Source organism: Cibotium barometz, chromosome 2 (assembly GCF_041138505.1).
Source record: "Cibotium barometz isolate CiBa-2024 chromosome 2, ASM4113850v1, whole genome shotgun sequence".
Classification (NCBI taxonomy): Eukaryota; Viridiplantae; Streptophyta; class Polypodiopsida; order Cyatheales; family Cibotiaceae; genus Cibotium; species Cibotium barometz.
In genome coordinates this window covers 10043661-10063717 of record NC_141047.1, presented here as the reverse complement: position 1 = coordinate 10063717, position 20057 = coordinate 10043661, and the positions used below count along the sequence as shown (strand labels likewise).

At 44.7% G+C, this 20057-nt stretch overlaps 1 protein-coding gene across 2 annotated transcripts in view; it reads right to left on the bottom strand.

Annotated features, from left to right (window-relative positions):
* Nucleotides 1–11741: 11741 nt before the first annotated feature.
* LOC147640623 (plant UBX domain-containing protein 1-like) overlaps nucleotides 11742–20057 on the bottom strand; it is a 44439-nt gene continuing 36123 nt past the window's right edge. For both annotated transcript variants that reach the window (XM_086813588.1, XM_086813595.1), the window contains one exon: nucleotides 11742–12103. In XM_086813588.1, the coding sequence (XP_086669714.1) occupies nucleotides 11883–12103 (221 nt within the window). In that variant the 3' untranslated portion in view covers nucleotides 11742–11882. The remainder of the gene's footprint in view (nucleotides 12104–20057) is intronic.

Sequence of the window (20057 nt, the reverse complement as noted above, 5' to 3'; positions counted from 1 at the left end):
CTAATCTTTCTAGGATTAAGAAAGGCTGAATTGTAAAGAAGAGAAGGGGGTGGCCTTTTTCTCAAAGGCATAGCATTTGAATTTAATTCAAGCAATTGTAAAACAAGAGAATCAAGAAAACCATAGATTTAAAATTAAAAAAGTAAGAAAATTTAGCTTACATGGAGTTGTAAGCTTTCCTTTGGCTTGAGGGATTGAGGGTTCTACTCTTGTTTGAAGCAAGAGTGGCCACTAATTACTTTGGAGAGGATTAAGCAAAAAATAATTGAATTATCAATGCATAAACACCATTAAGCTTTTACAAAGGGAGAGGCTTGTGAGATCCCCGCCTGCCCGCTCCGGGGTTCCTGCCGCCGGCGGTGGAAGCGGCATCGGCCTCCTGCGCGGGGCGGGGGTCCTGCACACTCGGGGCCTTGCCCGCGAATGTCTGGGAGACGAGAGGCTAGCCCGGGGGGTGGTCCCTCTGAGACCGGGCCCGGAAGACTCCCCTCGCCCGAAAGGCATGGTCGATTTCGCAAGGAAGGTGAAAAATCTTTTAACTAGGAGATTAATCTAACGAGTCAAGTCATGACTAAATTAAACTGGTCTGACCAAGCCTAAAGTCACATGGTCAGATCAAGAAGAGACTTGCACTTGGTCCATGGAATCATCGCTTTTTTCCTCATTTTCGAGAGGCACAGCCGATGATCCCTTCCCACAGAACAAGGTCTTCTTAGGATTTAAACTGATTAACGTAACTAATCGTATCTAGTTGTTTCTCAGGAATCCTCCGATCCAGCCTATCTACCCATGGGTTAGCCAACCACCCGACCACTGAATTGGTGGGATTCCTTTATAAAGATTTGATTGGGTTTTTGCCCGGGTACCGAGGAAAAGAGTTCCCAGGCCCCCTAGCCGGTGATTCATACAAAAATCAAATAGGCAAAAAAGTATACACCCAATATGAAATTGCCATTTATAATAGATTCGACTGGCTTTAAGACAATCCTTGAATAAAATCATAATATTTTCGATCATCATTTTCCAAAATTCCAAGTCCATTGTATTACAAAAATGCATCATCTGAACTCTCCGTTGAAGACCAACTGGCCAACCAACGAGATCCAGTATCAAACTTTTGTTCCCAAAAACCTTTCCTTTTTGTCCATCAGATATCTTCCTCAACGTATGCCTGGGTGTCCTAGCAACCGCGAGCCCATGCATCGCTTGGTCAGAACCCTCTAGGACTTCACTTAGAGACTGCTTCGTCCTAGCGCTTCACTCAGGGACTGCTTCGTCGGTCCTCGTCCATCATACCAGTTTTGCACACCATTTTAACCATACCGAGGCTGGTCAAGACCTCCATCCCTAATCGGACCAAGATCACAAACCTGACGATATGTCAGGCCATGTGACACAGGAGCAGTGCGATGGTGGGCTATCCACTCATCTACATAAACAATATCGTGAAGGCTACGAAGGGACGAAAGCATCGCCTCCAAGTCTGCCACGATATGTAATGTAGACGGTGTGTCTCTAGCACTCCTACGGATAGCCGCTAACTCGCGGTCTATCTCTGTGATGAGGTCCACAATAGATGAGCGGCCCTCCTCGTGTGACTCCATGCTAAAACCTAAGCCTAAGACAAAGGTCCAATGTGAAAGGCCCAATGTGAAAGGTCCAATGTGAAGGGTCCAATGCTTAGTGCTAAGTAGCACTAATGAAGCTATAAAACAATGCTAATGGGCCCACTAATGCTAATCCAAATCAAGAGCAAGGAGAGTGAAAACGACTTCTGACAATGAGGCAAAAAAAAAAGTTTTCCAATTTTATAACCTTGAATGAGGTTCAGTGGCATCATGCACTTTAGGGTTTGCAAGATGTACGCTCTAGATTTTAGGGTTAGTGAAACAAACGGCCAAGATACACACTTAAATTTAGGGTTAGTGAAACAAACGGCCAAGATACACACTTAATTTTAGGATTGGTGAAGGATCGACGGCTAAGATTTGATATTAGTATCTCGTTCGAGGTACATGGACGGCTTAGATTTTAAGTCATTACCATGACCGAGATATGTCGACGGCTTAGATTTTAAGTCATTACCACGACCGAGGTATGTCAACGGTCGAGATTTATTAAATACCTCGATCGAGATATTTAAACGGCTAGGATCGCATCTTCTAATGTGCGTGAATGGACGTTGGAGATTGCATCTCTGTACCTCAAACGAGATATTTGGACGATGGAGATTGCATCTCTGTACCTCGAATGAGATATGTGGATGGTGGAGATTGCATCTCTTTACCTCAAACGAGGTATTTCAATGGTCAAGATTTGATCTCAATATCTCGTTCGAGATATGTGGACAGTGTAGATTGTATCCCTATACCTCGAACAATGAATGGTCGAGATTTTATTTCAATATCTCGTTCGAGATACATGGACGGTGGAGATGGGCTAGTCACATATGCCTAGGGGGATACAGCGTGGCATTGATGTGGTTCCGAGTGGCATGAATATCTCGATCGAGATAGTGTGGTGGCGGTGACCTATGTTGGTGACACAGATGATGATTGGAAACCTGGACCTACTAGCATGGCATTAGTTGGTATCTCGTTTGAGATATGTCGCTTTAGGCTTGGGAGGCACGTGTCGTGTTTTAATTCAGGACGATGTCACGATTGAGGTACTCCGCCCGAGATGCGTGGATGTCCCAATTTTAGAGAGAGTGAACGAAAGTGAGTACCCTCATCTTGCAACCGCCCATTAATTAACGTGGTCCAAGCGGTTGTGTTAGTTTCATTTTTGGTGGAGAATGCCTTAGCCTCCATGTTTTCAAGGACTGGTTATTACCTTTACATATGTAAATGTTATTGATTTCCCAATCGTGAACCAACCTTGCATCTCTCATGTAAGGCATTCTGAGGATCATGGTGTATAACCTTCTTTTTTGAAAATCCATCACCATGAATGTGTGGTGGAAGATTAGTGCAAAGGTCTTAATCTTTACATCCTAGCTAGGAACGACCAAAGGTTTGTGTTCTCGTGCCTCAAAAATCCTTGGTGATTACACTGACACTAACATAATCACCATCCAAGATTTATAAACACTATCATGCCTTTATGAATGAGAGGTAACACGGCGTTCATTTTATCACTTTTAAAGGAGTGTTCTAGCTTGTTTATGGGTAGTTTTGGCTATGTCCTTTTATCTTGGGCATGGAAGAAGAACTCTCAATGTGGCACAACTCATCCTCATCCTCCTCTTTACATTCAAATGTATGGGCTCTTAGATTCCCAATCATCGAGCTTGAGAAGTCTCTCCAAAGTTGAGAATTTCCTTGTAAAAGAGAACTTATTGGGACTTGAACTTCCGCGCGGTGGATAACAAGGCTATGAGGCATGTTATGTCCCTTGTGCGATATTTATGCTTACTTGGATTGTACTTACTTGGATTGTACTCACTTGGAGGTTGGCTTGAATCTGTGTGCAAAGATCCTTCCCTACTTGTAATAGGTGTGGGATACGCTCAAGCACGGTCAGTGATTTGTACTCGACCACACCTGCTCAAGTACTGGCTCTAGTTCAGCTTGCACCTTCTTTCAAGCACTATAATAGGGTTTGGGATACTCTCATATGGGGTCAATGGTTTGTACTCGACCACTTGCTCAAGTACTGGCTCTAGTTTAGCCAACACCTTCCTTACAAGTGCTTGGGCTTGTTTCATTGCCTCTTTCTCCAACATGGGATTGGGTTACTCTGAGTTTCTTTGGAAGGTCTGTATAGTCAAAGGGTTTCTTCTCTTTGGGAAGAGCTGGTTTGAGCGAGAGATCGCCATGTCCTTAACAATTGAATGTGTTTGAGCGAGATATCTCCCTCTACCCTTGAGAACTGATCGTCCACCGCGTTTCCCTGTGATCTTCAAGGTTTTCTTCTTTTGGACCTTTGATTCCGGTCCTTTAGCTTTCATGGGATATTGCAACCTTTGGGGCTGCAAAATGGTTGATTCTCCTGGCAATCTAGTGACTACGCTCTATCGAGACAATCGTTTAAAACCTTGTTTAAATCCACACTTGTAACATGTGCTTTTGTATGGAATGACATTGGATTCGAAGATGGAGTTGGGGTACTTGGTGTGTGCGATAACTCGATGAGAATACTCAAAAATACGGTTCATGGTGGCTCCTATTTCTAGGTGTTTCTCCACTAATGTCTATTTTTTATTAGCTCATTTCTTTCTAAATCTCCTCATTTGAGGTGGATCCAAAGGAGTCTATCCTTTTTAACAAGGGAGCACTTGTTGATTGTTGGGATTGAAGGCTTGGTGGGTTTAAGAAAGTGTGGTTTAATGCGCTATAGTCGATGTGCTAAAGTCAATTGGAAGTATGGTTTGATACACTCTACAACTAATGCACTACAGTCAATCGTATTATTGTTTTCAATAATTAGTCTAGGTTGGGTTCATATCAAAGGTACTTAATGTTTCTAGAGATCAGGTCTAAAAATGGTTTGACATGTTTTTTTTACTAGGCTCATGTGTACAAGCTCACATGCTAGGTTCACACCTTTAGACTCATGTTGGATACTCACACCTCTAGACTCATGTTGGATACTCACACCTCTAGACTCATGTTTACAAGCTCACGTATCTAGGTTCATGCCTCTAGACTCACGTGTGTAGGCTCATGTGTCTAGGATCATACCTCCAGACTCACATACGTAGGATGACATATGCACGCTCATGTATGCACGTTCACAGTCTACAAGTTCACATGTAGGCTCACGTATCCAAGTTCACATCTTCTCTCGCATGTCTAGACTCATGGTTCACATGTCTAGGCTCAAGGCTTACATATCCACATGCTCATATATATAGCCTCACGTCTTTTTGTGCAGGACTATGGGTGCATATCGCTAACCTGAGAGCTGGTTTGTTCTAGTTTTTGGTGTTTTTCAAGATTTTTTGGACTTGATGAGGAGTGATTAATGGTCTTAATCCTAGTTAATAGTTGTTATACAAATAATCAAGTGTTGTTTAATGGATTTGCGTTCTCCTAAGCTACCAATTCAAGCAATACATGAAAATATATCAAATGCATGAACATAATTGACAATCCTACTCAAATCCACCCTAATGGAGCTTAATGCTCATGTTTTTGACATGGATTCCACTTTTAATCACAATTGCTAAGCTATTTGTCGTTAGCTCAAAGCAATGAAATCTAAGCTTTGGACTCCAATTTTATGCAAATCACCAATGAAATTAGGATTTTTCCCTTCCAACAGATGAAACTAGAATGATCTAACATAAATAAAGCCAAATCAAAAGCAAACACAACAATAAACACATTCAATGACTCCAAAACTATATGTTTTTTTTAGTGTGACCTCCTAATCACACCAGGCAAGATTGGATTAACTTAATAGTTTAGAATAGATGGATGATGCCCTAGGCTAGTCCTTGAAAAAGTGATGCCAAATATGCTCAATTCAAGAGCTCACCTTAGCTTGGAATGGATGGATCGACATAGCTAAGCCTAGGCTAGTCCCCCCCAGAAGTGGCACCCAATGTGTTTAAGTCAAGATCTTACTTTAGCTTGCCAAAGCATGTGTCATAGGGCCTTGCCTTAGAGCCACAATTGTAACTTCTCGATGATGTGGGTGTGCTAGCTTAGCAAGTATGTATATACAAAGTCCATAGACTTTCCCTATTTAACATTAAGCGCAAGGTAAGGCCACTTTAGCCAGCACCGTCGATAAGTTCCCATTTGATCAGGTAAGATGGCAAAGTGCCTTGTGGTAGGTCTGGCAAGTGAATATATGTTAACCCTATAGAGTGGTTAACAACAGTGTACAATGTGGTTGTACTTCTTTATAATGTACACCATGGCTAAAACCTATGTGTGCATGGTGGTAGGTCTGGCAAGTGAATATATGTTAACCCTATAGAGTGGTTAACAACAGTGTACAATGTGGTTGTACTTCTTTATAATGTACACCATGGCTAAAACCTATGTGTGCATGGCGGTATAGATGCATTTAGTGTCATTAAGTTAATGCAAAGGTCACAAGAAAGTCCATGTTACACTCCCTTGGCTTGTGATAGCACACATCCAATAGAGAATGTTGAGGAGCCTATACACCCATGGAAAATTAAATCCTTATCGGGGGGGATCTCGAGATGGATGTGCTTACTAATGCCTTCTTTGGATTTTTGTATGGCCCATTGGCATTCGTCTATCCATTCAAAGATAATTAGCACCTTGTACAAGGGTCTGGCATATATGGCATGAAAGAAGATAAACCTTAATATGTAATACCCGACGTGCCCCATGAATCTTTGCACCCCTTTGTGTTGATGGCACAATTCTAACAACACATGAATCTTGTTCTTATATGTGGAAATGCCATTCTTGGAGATGATTTGTCCAAGGATGACTTTGTGTTTTACCTAAAATTGGTATTTTTAGTGGATTCAATGATGCTCTGAGAGGTAGAGTCTCTACATCTCTCAAAGACACTAGTCCAAAATGAGCAAGATGCTCCTTCCACTTTGAGTGCACACACAAAGGTAATCTATGAATATCTCAAAGAGACTAGTTTAAGATGAGCAAGATGTTCCACTTTGAGTGCACAAATAAAGGCCGTCAATAAATATCTCCTAAAGGAGAGCCTTAAAGGATGTAAATGTTAAGCATTAGAAGGTGGCAGGGGCATCGATGGTTAACCCCATTGGTATGATGCAATAAGCATAAGTTTCCCCTCAACAGCAATTAGATTAGCTAGATTGATCATCACTTGGTTGTAAATTGAGAAGCCCAAGAAGCTATAAGCTTTTGCTCTTTCTAACATGTGGTCTATGTATAGTAGGGGATAGTGATCATGAACTCTGTGCCAGCATTAAACTTTTTGAGGTTAATGCACATTCTAAGCTTTGCATTCTTTTTGGGAACAATCACTATCAGCAGGTGGTGTGCTTAGTCTTATACACAAATCTCACATCAACGAGCTTATCCTGGCTCTTGTTTGACCATTTATCCTTACTTGAAATTCATGTAATAGGCTCTTTACCTTGATCGTTTTGCACCTTAAAGTTATCTTGTTGTATGGATCTATTAGATCAATTGTCACTTAGTTATATCCCAAGAATTCAAGAGAAGTTGTAAGCTTCTGCTTTGACGAATCTTTCTAACATGTGGTTCGTGTATGGCAGGGAGGAAATCTTCTCTCTCTCTCACTTTGTCTCTTCTTGTCTTCCTCTCTCTCTCTCTCTCTCTCCTCTTTATATATATATATATATATATATATATATATATATATATATATATATATATATATATATATATATATATACACTCTTAAGTTCTTTGACACATGGCAAATGTAAGCATGTGTTGCCATGTGGCACACGTGACCATGGAATTTATATTTAGTACTTTTTTTGGGTGATGATGTGGTGCCATGAGTTTATGTTACCACGTGGCACATGAGCCTACATCATCACATGGTTTTTTTTAGTGATAATCAGCCTACATTGCCAAGTGACACACGTGAGCCTATGTTTCCTCATGAAACTTTTTTAAATATATTTTTAACTATTTTTTGGGCAATGACATGGCATTGTGAGCTTACGTTGCCAAATGGCACATGTAAGCCTATGTCATAACACTTTTTTTTGTTTTTTAAAATATCTAATTTTATGTGTTGTTTCTTAAAATATTTAATTTTGTGTGTGTGTGTGTGTGTGAAATTTTTTCTCAAGAGAGGGGGTGTTTCAAAAATTAGGGGGATAAAATTTAAAGGATCTACAGGGGGTATTTTTCAAAGAGGGAGGGGGGGAGGGTTAGTTTTTAGAGGAGGGCTGTGTATGCATATATGTGTGCGTATTTGTGCGTGCATTTTTGAGAGAGGGAGGGAGGGGGAAGGGTTAGTTTTTAGAGGGGGATTGTGTATGCATATGTGTGTGTGTGTGTATGTGTGTGATGTGTGCATGTAGGTGCATGTGCGTGTTTTTAATTTTTGATCATTTCTAGTTTCATTTTGGGTTTCAAGTTTTTCATCATTCTCGGGTATATGTGTATGTACAATTAATATGAAGTGCTACGTTACATATGTACAATTAATAATGAAGTGACTCTCCATCGTACTTTTATTAGTTAGGGAATATACATTAATCCTTCTCTAATAAGTGGTGCCTTTGATGGGTTCAAAATGAAGTCGTCGCCTATCACAATGGAGAAATGTTATGGTGACTATGATGACCCATGGAAGGCCAACTTTCACCTCCCACTAATTCATGCTTCACTATACTAGCAATGTGGAATCTTGCTTGATTGGTTCTAGAGCTAGAGGCTCTCGTTCTAGCTTTGTTTGCGGCTTTTGAAGAAGACATGGGTTTGGCTATGCCCTTTGGCACGTTTTGAGGTTCCCTCACACTAGTCATTTGATTGACTCTGGAATAGGGTCTGGGATATGCTCAAGCAGGGTCTCAGTAGTTTGTACTCGACCACTTGCTTAAGTACTAGCTCTAGTTCAGGTTGCACCTTCCTTACAAGTGCTTGGGCTTGTTTCATTCGCTCTTTCTCCAAGAAGGAGTTGTGATACTCTCTGCGTTTCTTTTAAAGGTTTACATAGTTAATGGGTTTTTCTCTTTGGGAAGAGCTGGTTTGAGCAGGAGATTGCCCATTATCTCCATGAGGGAGGCAAAGTCAAAGCTATCATTACTTTCAATGGTCATAATATCATTACCCTTGACAATTGATCGTGCATTGCATTTCCAAGGTTTTCTTCTTTCTAGTCCTTTAGCTTTTTTAGGGGCTACTACAGCCTTTGGACTTGCACCTCAGGCTCTTTGGCTACTCATTTCAAGGTTGAATCATGAGCATTTTTCTTCTTAGATGCCTTGCATTTTTCCCTAACAACTTCCCTCACCTTCATATGCAGTCTTGTGATGACATTAAGGGGGAATATATGACTAATTCCTCCTTGTACGCTTAACAAGTTAAGGCTCACCAAAGCGGCTAATGCTTCTTCCACTGGGGTCATTGTAACACTTTTTTGGGACAATCGTTGAAATCATGTTTGAATGCACACTTGTAATATATGCACTTCATATGGAATGGCATTGGGATTTGGTAGTGCATTCGGGGATGGAGTTGAGATACTTGGTCAGACAGCTTTACGAGGACACTCATAAACATGGTGTGCGGGCCCTTGCAATAATGGAAACATTGAAGTGGTGGCATGTGTGACGTCATTGAACTATCTCACCCTTTGTGGCATCATACATTCAAACAAGAGGCATAGTTAATGGTTGGGGGCTTTTCTGGATATCCATATAAATTAGGATATTTTATGACTCCTAGCTTTCCTATTCTGGACTCTTGGAGTCCACTGGCCAAGCTACTGAGAACTTTTGTACCAGTATGGTTCCGAGAGAAACCGAATGGGATAGTAATATCAAGGAGGTTAATATGGCATTGGTGGTAGTTTGTACATATCTCTTGGTATAGGGTTTTGAAAAACGGGCATTGGATTATGCACCGATTGAGAAACATTTGGTATGGACAGTAAGGCTAGTGGTTGTTTTGGAACTGGGAGCATAGGTTGTGGTGCCAAGTTTTTCTAATACCAACAATTGGTTGTATCTTGGTCCCCATGGCACTGGCAATGAGCATAATAATATTGTTATTTAGGCCTTAGTAGTGGACACTATGTGCTTGTATGGTTTGCACACCAAAACCATACCCCTCTATGGAAATAAATGTGCGTGTCCCACTTGAACAACTAGCTGACTGGCCTTGCCACTACTAGCCTAAATGAGTGAGCAGATTTTCTACTAACTTGTCCATGTGTCATGTGCTTGACTAGAACTCTAACTGGTGCTGGTGTGGTGCCTTTAGCTATTGAGTCTTTGGTTAATATGTTCCCTATCTCTTGGGCCTCTTTCTCTTAAGACCAATCAATGTGCAATACTAGTCTTTTGCAAGTGTCGCATCTCATGTGGAGATACTTGGTTCTATGTAGTCCCGCATTGTTTCACCTCCTCTTGCTTGAGATTATGATCTGTGCGATGAAGCTCTATATGGATCCATTGGGTATGTCTTAAGACCTTGTAGGCTAGCCTTTTCATGTGGGTTTAGAGACCTAATCATCATTGGCTTGCTTTGTCTTCAAGGCAAAATCCAAAGGAACAAATCTTGATGGGATTATCAATCCTTCCCATGGCCTCGAAAATTCGATCAAACTTCTATAGATACTGAATAGCATCTCCAATTCCATCAAATTTGATCATCATTCTAATGAAGATGTGCATGACTTTGCTTTGCCCAAGTCTGAGCCTCCAGGTTTTATTTTTGTGGCAACCCTTTCCCATTACAAATGCCATCCTAGGCATGTCTTCTACATATTCACATGATGGTAGAATGTAAGGGAGCGGTTGTACAATACTCTTTGTTCCAAGGTTTGGAGTTTCTTGCCTAGGGTTTGGGGTTGCAATCCCTCTTGTTTAAGCCCTTTCTCTACTAACTAATCAACTAAGCAATCCTTCCAAAGGTAATGGAATCGACTCCTCTACTCCGTCATCAATAACATGAAATTTTGAGTCCTCCAAAGGTTGAAGAATAATATATACTTTCTCGTTCTTCCTATATGCTATATTCTATGAACATCTCATCTCCCAAAAGAAGTAATGCCATGGTGGAGCAAATCTTTATACACAAAGTAAGGTCACAAAGTATAGTGAATCAAATCTTTATACATGGAAATCCTTGAACAAAGATTGACATGCAAGAATTGGACAAAGCCAAACTTCATACTTCTAGAACTCCGAGAGAGAGACACACAAAAACCTACATGACCATGCAAAAACAACCCAGAGACAAACTGCATGGAATTGTTGAAACAAAACGTAACTTAAAAGCAATAAATGAAAAAGGTTTTGCATGCTTTTTTTTAACCTTATTTGATAATATTTCATGGCCAAGCAAATATCATTAATAACAGTTTTGGCACCTATGGACCAACTCACCCAAAAGATCTTAAGAAGCTCTAGAGGCACGTCGTGTAATACTTAACTATTCTCCTATCCTTTTAACAAAGTGTACTTTCTGGTGCTACCGCTCTAAATAATCCTTCCATGCAATTTCTACCTTATTTGCAATATCTTTCAGAAGAGGTAATATTAGCGATTGCGTTCTAACTATATCACAACATTGTATTTCAAGAATTAGGATGGAAGTAGAAAAAAAAAGTAACTCACAAAATGATTTTGTTGCATCAAGTCCGTATCATCTTTTGATCGCACTATAACTCCAGACACTACCTATGATGGTTGTGCTACTTGTTTAGGTCACCAGAGAAATTAGCTTATGCCTACATTTTGAAACTCAATTTAACTTGAATCAAAGTACCACACTGGCCAATGTGACAGTATAAAATGATTCATAGTTTTAGAGTCTAGCACACTTGATAATTGAGACCAAGAACCCATGGCCATCGGCCAAACCACAAATCTTCCTGTCACATATGGACTCCATGCGACAAAACTCTCTCTCTTTTATGTGAATAGAAAAAGATGGACTGAAAAAGTGTCTTGCCCCATCCACACACGTGCAATCATAGACGAAAATTTGGAAACCCCATTAAGTTTTGTAGTTAATTCTTTATATGCATAAAGAAATGAAATGAGAACTGTACATTTAGAAGAGAAAACAGTCACTGGGGGGGGAGAGAGAGAGAGAGAGAGAGAGAGAGAGAGAGAGAGAGACAATTACTCTATATTGTACAATTTAGTACAGGGCTTACAACTGTCCAAACGGTACAATATACATCGATAAGCGTAGTGGACTTGTAAAGAAGTACGCATTTCACCTTTAAACCTCAGTGAGGATGACCAAACATCACAATTTCATCCACTTGGGCTTTACTCCAGTCTTTCTTGGTCTTGGGTCCACATACTGTTGTGTTCTGTCTTGAGAAAAATCTGTTACAGTTGTATCCACTGGTCTTTCAACATCAGAAGGAGCAGATGTTATCAACAAATGCAAGTCTCGTAAGGTCCTCACATCACTTCTGAGATATGGTGCACCCATAATCCCTTTCAACTCATCTTCAGCAACCCCTGCAAGTCCACAGTAATACATTACGTGCAACATCAACAAAACTTTATTATGATGGTTGGTTTCCCAACCTCTGAGGCCAAAACATCAAGAATTGTGTATAGCAAACATGTGAACTGAATCTGTGAATTTTCCAGCAGCCAGGAGCATTCCTTTAATCATTCAAGGATCAAACCAAAGTAGAGATTCAGGTTCCCAATTGAGAGCCATTAACCACTCGCTACCTCTCTTTCCCACACATTGCTTCCCAACACAGCTAGCTATTTTATAAGTGGTAATAAATAGTCTAAATGTTGATCAAAGCCTAAATAGGCTGCCTCAATCTGATTTCGGCTGAAAAACATAAAAGGTTCTTATAAGAAGAAAGGTGTCATGAATTTGCTGGGTAAAAGTAATCAATACAGAGGTATGTTATTAGTTTGCCTATGCAAATAAAAAGGTGGCGAAGTGAACTTTCAAGGTACAATGGAGAAGAGCCCAAGCTGAGGGTAATATGGGTGAACAAAGGGTTCATTAAATAAAGCCTGACAATCCACACTTCTACAAAGCAGTTGCATGCAGGTGACTTACCCTAGGTTGGTACTGGATTGAAAATGACTAGAGGAATGTATCAAGGCAGCACAGCTTTGAAATTCTCTTACTTTTTTTGGGGGTTGAGAGATTCAGATGTGCCACGGATTGAACCAAGGACCTGCGGTTTGGCAGCCAGTTTCAAGGTGTTCCCTTTTCCGGAGAGAAATGTGAGTGTGGCGAGACGGCTGTTTTAGCAGGCTGTGCATTTCTTATTAAAAAACAAGGTGAGTCAAAACCACTCCATCTAAAGCCCGCTGGCAATCATAAATCTTGTACTTTAAGAGGTGTACACCCAATCCCTCACTTCATTCTGCAATCATGTTCTTATTTGTGAACAGTGAAAAGGGAGATCATATGCTAGAAGTGGTTTGACAATTGGATGCTATTTGCATCATGGTAATGAAGAGAATCATGCAAAATAAGAAACAAGTGAAGTGCATTCACCACAGACCTGCCTTTTATGTCTCTCAAAGAAAACCAATCATATTTTGTTCAATGTTAAGGCCTTAACAGCAAATTCACCAGAAAATAAAACTTTCAAAATTCAACTTCTCTGTTACTAAAACGAAATAAAAAATTTGCCCGATAATTCACTCCTCTCAGTGCAACGATGTTGCCTCCACTCTGCCTCTTAGCTTCCTAAGCTAGTCCTGTCACCCCCATCCCAGATAAGTTAACCATGCCAAACTCTCTCCCTCTCCATGCTCTTGAGCACCACATAGGAGTATATATTAACTGGCACCCTCCAGTGCCACCCATTTACACAGATCCTCCAAAGCAAAGAGCTCTTAAGGTATGCTGTGCCTTTCCTTGCTAGCTGTCAGCTTGGGTGGCTCCCACCTATATATGCCAATTCTCGACCGCATATCCTGTCTTGTCTCCCTCAATCAGCACCACTTGGGGACTGCTCTAAAAGCCTCACCTTTGACCTCCACCCAGCCATTTGTTCTGTGATTGGTCTCCACATAGTTATCACATCTATTGATAGGTGTCTACATAGCTGGTATATTCCTCTCTTGGTATCGCATCTTACCCACCTCTCCTCACATCCTTTAGAGAACTCAAGGATAGGAGGGAAAGTCTTGCCTCTTCATCTTTTCAAGTTCAGTGTTTATTAGCTTTTGATGAGCGTTTGACCCAAGGAAGCCTTACGGCAATTCATTGATCAAAACTCCACTGTGGCAAGCATCTAGCAATCCCATAACAAATTGGCAGCCTCGAGGAAGGTATTTACACAGGCAAAAAGATGTGTGCATTAGATATAACCTTATTGAAAGGCTTTTGTGGGCTTTCACTTGCAATAGTTGCAACAACAACAACAACAAAGTAGCAGCTTGAGCAACAGCATACATGAGCTTATCAGTAGAGGCAAACTAGCACTGGCCAGCAGCCATAAAAACAACAAGTGCGAGCCACAAGCTATGAATAGGACAAGCGCATAGTGTGCATAGCAAAGCCAAACCCATGATCTTGCTGTGCAACTATGCTTGCGACATGGTCATCCCACACTATGTGCAAGAAGCAGGCTCTTTCAATCGAGTATGTGTTAAGCAGTACCAACAATGCAGGCCATTCAAAACTTAATCTTGTGACATCAAGCAAAAAAGAGCAAGTAAAAGAAAGGTTAGACCCCACAACACCAGTGAATTGCATTATCATAATGTTCGTGTGCACCTTGAAAATCCCCACAATTTTAAGGACTAGTGACTCCTGAGAAGTGGGCCATGGATGGATTACATCAGGTAAATATGTTAAATGACGAACTTGACAAATTGCCAGTGGGTGATTTTGAAATACACTCTTGTTAGGATGACAATAAAATGGAGCTTGTCAAATACATGAATATGATTACCTTCTGAGCATAAATCTTTCTCATACTAGCGTGTATGGCTACAGCCTTGCATGGCAGACCAACCAGCCAAATTATGAAAATGCAGAGAACAAGAGAAGTGAGCGTGCTTTCTAGGTATTTTATTGATTTCAAAAGAGTAGAATGAAGATAGTTTACTCTAGGGTAAGGAACTTTATATCCTCTAATAAGAGGGTCATTTGAAGGACTTAAACTTTTTTTTTCCGAGAAAAGATCCTTTCATTAGTTATATAAAAAACGCCCGTAGGGCTACAAAAAATCTCTCCTACTCATAAGAGAAGAGGAGCAATGAATACAGCATGGCAGCCCGGGAGACTCTCCCTAGGTGCTGCAAAATACAAGCATCAGCACAATGGACTGAGAGGCTAAATCATACAATAGGGGGGGGGAAGAGCCAAATAGGTGGCCTGTAGTGCCAACGGGGGGACCTCGTGTGTAAGGTGTAGAAGGGGCCACAGCGCCAAGTGGTGTGAAAGGCCTGGCGCCGCAAGATCGCCTCATCCGAGTCTCCCCAGATGCGGTCGTACTGTCCTCGCAAGGTGTGGATCGACTCTTGCCAAATCCCCCGTACAGTCTCTGCTGGTGGCTCCAATCTCCCCTCAAAGGCCGTGAAGCACCGGGCCCTCCAGGTGAACCAGATGGTGAGGCTGCTGAGGAGCTCCCATCGTAAATCCCTCTCCTGTGTCCAGCTGGCGGACGAAAAATCCGGTGCCGGAACCAGGCGAGGCTGGCCCCTAATAAATCTGATGGCCTGACTGCCCTGCTCCATCGCATAGCCCATCGCAGGCCCTGACGAGGTCGACCAAGCAGCGGCACCCCACATAAACATACCCTCTGGAGAGGGGAGCCAGAATACGCAGCATCCGCAGCCAGATCTGCTGCGCCTGAGGGCAATCCCAAAGGCAATGTCTCTGTGTCTCCATAGGGTGGCCGCATCGGACGCAGGCCGCCGGAAGACCGCTGTAAACAAGCCAAGTGCCAACTGCTGAGCCCTTGTGGGCGACCAGCCCCACTGAAAAGTCGAGATCCTGCGGGCTTGTCGACTAGCCCAGAGCCGAGTCCAAAAATCCTCCAGGAACTCTTGTGAGAGTCCCTGTAGCCGCCAATGCCCCACTGCCGCTGGAGAGACCGTCCTCCTTGCCGTCAAAATATGCCGCCCCAGCCGAACAGTATACTGGAAAAAGGTAATCTCTGTGGCCTCAAGGGATGCATAAGGATCATGCCACTCGTACTCCCCGGGGTCCCACTGTAGCCGGGCCAAGGGGCGCGCTGCATATGCCCATATGCGCCAATCCAGGAGCACATCTGCAGGGTCGGGGTCAATATGCCACTTCCGAGAAGCGGCGGCCACTACCCGAATCCTCTGAAAGGTGCACTCTGCAACCAAAGGCGACTCCACATCCACTCTCTGGAGTCTGTCCTCATCCTGAATCTCAAAGTAGAGGCAACTGCCATCCTCAGTGCAAGCTCTGACTGCAATCAGGATCTCCAACTATGTAAAGGCTCCCATCCACCGTGGGGCCACTGGCTCGAGAGGCGTGAACCACTCCTCTGTGAGTGCCTCCTGAATATCATCCCTCATAATCAACCCCCCTCTGAAGTGACTCGGCCTCTCCACTTGGATCTCCTCTGGGAGACTGCAGAAGGCCTGCCAGTCTCCAAAACTACGAGCTGGGCCTGCCGCTAAAGGTCCCCAGGCTAGACGAGGCCGAGAACCCAGCATATGACCCTGCTCCGTGCGAACCGCTGGGCTCCAGATGAGCGGCTATCTGGCCCGCTCCTCAACACAAGAAGGTCGTCGCTGAGAGAGCCCCAGTCTCAGCAGCTCCCATGCTCTCAGGATACTCAAAGCAAATCTGTCCTCCCATCCTCTACTGAGGCCTGTCCTCCTCATCTCTATGAAGATCCAGCGAATCTCTGGTGCCCAAGTACCCCCTGCTGGGGACGCCCGAGCCTACAGCCGCTGCAAGAGGAGCTCTTTCCAAGGCTCAGCGCCTGGAAGCAACCCCCGAACAATTAGCTTCCCCAATAAGGCTCTACTCTGATCGACTGGATCTATAATGCCCAAACCTCCCTGAGCCAGCGGAAGTGTAATAACTGCCCATGCAACCTTTGCCCGAGTTGGCTGACCGTCCCGCCCAGACCACAAAAAGTTCCTGATCAGCCTCTGTACCTGGCTGATGCAAGAGCTCGAGAAAATCCAGCAAGACGTAATGTACCACATGGTCGCTAACAGCACCTGATTTGCCACCACCACCCTCCCAGCCAAGGATAGTCGAGCTGTACTCCAATACAAAAGCTTCTTCCGAATGCTCAGAAGAAGCGGAGCAATCTGCTGCTCAGGTGACAAATCTAGACCAATCTGGCATCCCAAATACCGCACTGCTGTGCCTGGAGGAATCCATCTGAAACCGGGGTCCGGGCTCCATGCCGGAGTGGGAGCACTACTGATCCAAAAGGCCACTGTCTTGCGCCAATTGATCAATGCTCCCGAAGCTGCACTAAAAACCTGGAGCGACTGCTCTGCCCGAAGAAGATTGGCCTCTTGGCCATGCAAAAATAAGCCCGTGTCGTCTGCAAACTCAGCTTCAAGCAAGTCCTCCCCCCGGACTGGGAGCTGAAGTCCTCTCAACCCAACCTCCTCTGCCGTCAAATACATGCTCATAGCCTCCGCAAAGAAGAGAAAAAGAAAAGGAGCGAGGGGACACCCCTGAGACGGACTGATCTGGTCAGCTCAAAACTCGGCCCCCGTCCTCCTGCAATCAGCACCTGGCTGCGAGCTGTGGAATACAGAGCCGCCACCCCTCTGATCCATCCTGGCTCAAAGCCCAGGCGAAGCATAGTGCCCTCTAAGAAACCCCAATCAACTCTATCGTATGCCTTCTCAAAATCGAGAAGCATCACGACCAAGTCCTCGCCAAGAAATCTAGCTCGGACCGTCGCCTCCCAGAAAGTAAAGATGTTGTCAAGGATACTGCGCTCCTTGACAAATCCTGTCTGAGTAGCATGAATCAACTCCCCCAGGAAGGGCAGGATCCTCAAACTCAAGGCCTTTGCTAAGACCTTGTAGACAGTATTGAGGATCGTAATAGGCCTCCAATGCCGAATATCATCTGATACTCCCTCCCCCTTGGGGATAAGACAGATCAAGCCCTCTGAAAAGCTCTGCGGCATCACCCCAGTGTCCAAAACATGCTGAAAGTCCCCGCGGAGGCCTGGCCCCAAAAGATCCCAATAGCGCATAAAAAAGGCCGGCGTCAGTCCGTCCTCCCCTGGGCAACTATGTCGCGGCGGCAGGACCCTCAAGGCCTCGGCAAGCTCAATCTCTGATAGAGGCGCACCTAGAACTGTACGCATACGGTCTGTGACCCTCCTCTGCACATGGGCCCACACAATCTGTCTGCAAACATCTCGATCCTCAGTGGCTGGCTCCGCTGAAAGCAGGTCTCTATAAAATGCAGTGGCAATGTCTCTGATCTCTCCGAGCTCAGTAGCTACCGATCCATCCGGTCTACCAAGCTGGCGGACTCCTACTCGCGCATGACGGGGTCCAGTGATCTCAAAAAACTCTCCAGTCACTCTATCACCAAGCTGTGTCCACTGAGAGGCCTGACGACGATAGTAAAACTCGTGTCTCTGCTCCTCTACCTCTCTAACCTCCTGGCGTGCCTGGCTCAACTGGGACGCCACCCACTCACATGCAGGCTGCTGCTCCTGAAGGCGCTGTAGCGAAGCAAGGCTGCGTCTCAGCCGATGCTCCCGCTCGCGAATCTCTCCCAGCCGTGTCAAAGCTACAGCGTGAAGAAAAGAGCTAAGATCGGTGAGTCCCTGGGCACACTGGCCCGCTGCATCCTGGTCAAAGCACTGACTATCATGCCAGATCCTCTCAATGTCCTCAGCGAGACTGGGATCTGTAAGTACCCTCTCTGGGATCCTCAACTGCAAGCTGGGCTCCCGTGTCCCCTCCTCCAATGTCAATATAACTGGCGCATGATCTGAAAATGAGGTGCCAGCAAGAATGCCGACGGAGCCCCCTCGCTCCCCTAACCAGTCGCCCACATAAAAGCGATCAATCCGTGATAGATTAGTCCCTCCCTGCCGACGATCCGACCGAGAGAAACTAAGACTGTCCTGAGACCGGGAGAAAGCCCCATGCGCCATGCACCAGTGATCCTCAGTGACATACAAAACCGGTCCCAAGCTGCAAGCTCCGTGCCGTGCACTGTAACATGACTGCCTCCCACCCTATCTGCCGGGTCCTCAAGCATGTTGAAGTCTCCCCCGACACACCAATGTGCGGCCTCTGGCAATGCATCCGTAACCTGGGTCCAGAACTCTGCTCTGGCACTAGCATGATTGGGCGCATAGACGTTGAGCACACCCAATAGCTCATCATGCATCCTCAGAATGACATACTGTGCTCTACCAGGCACAATGATCCCTCGATCCACAATGGCCTACCGCCATACATCTGCAATGACCATGCATACTCCTCCCTGTCCACCCAAAGGACCAAACCCTGCAAACCAAAAAGTGTCCCATCTACCAGGCATCACCGAACCATATCTCCGGATCCTGCTCTCACCCAAGTGGTGCTCCTGCATCATCAAAATATCAATGCTGCCACCAACCAGGCATCTCTGAAGCTCCTGCCTCAAGCAACCACGATAGCGTATAAAGTGTGCTCCGCCAAGGCCCTGTACATTCCATGAGATGATCCTCATGGATGCCCTGCTGAGGTGGATGCTGTCTCAGCCGTACGGCGGGCCTTCGCAAGCGGCTTGGATGGAGAGTAGTCCCCATCCGAGCGGCTGCGAATCTGCCCACCCGGTGTACTGCAAGAATCCCGGATCAGGCGCCAGTGGCTGTGGCCCATGGCGACTGCCTCCCGCTCTTTCAGAGCAACCTCTGTATACACACATATCCCAGGTCGCGTGCTAAGTCTGCCACTATGCGCACGACCAAATGCTGAATCCCTGAGGTATCCACACTCCCGGGATCCAAGAAAAAATGAGCCAACTCCCAAAGTCGGCCTATCACATCTGTCACCTCCAAATCGCTCATGTGGTGAGAAAACTCAACTGCCTGAGTCTTCAAAGTGCTGAGAGCGAGCTCTAGAGTCCACTCCCGGTCACAAGGGCCACATAGAGGGAACGAGAAGGCCACCGCTGAGTCTAGTGCCTCCTCCCCGCGGGCCGGAGGTATCACTACATGAACTCGGATGGGTGCTGGCTCATGGGGGCCCTCTGCTCCAAAAAGCCGTGTGAAGGTATAATCAAAAGCCTCCAAGCGCTGTCTAATGCCAAGGCGACTCAGCCGACTGCGGATAGATGAAATCCGTGAAGCCCTAATCGGCATAGGTCTCCTCTGTGATGCTCAAGCGAGGTCAATGCTCAGCGCTCTCCGGACTGCAGGTGAACGCCAGGGAACTGCCAGGGCCTCCCGGGAAGGTGAGGCGGGCGGAGGGGGTGGAGGGAGGCGAGGGGGGTGGAGAGGGAGCCGTTGCCGAAACC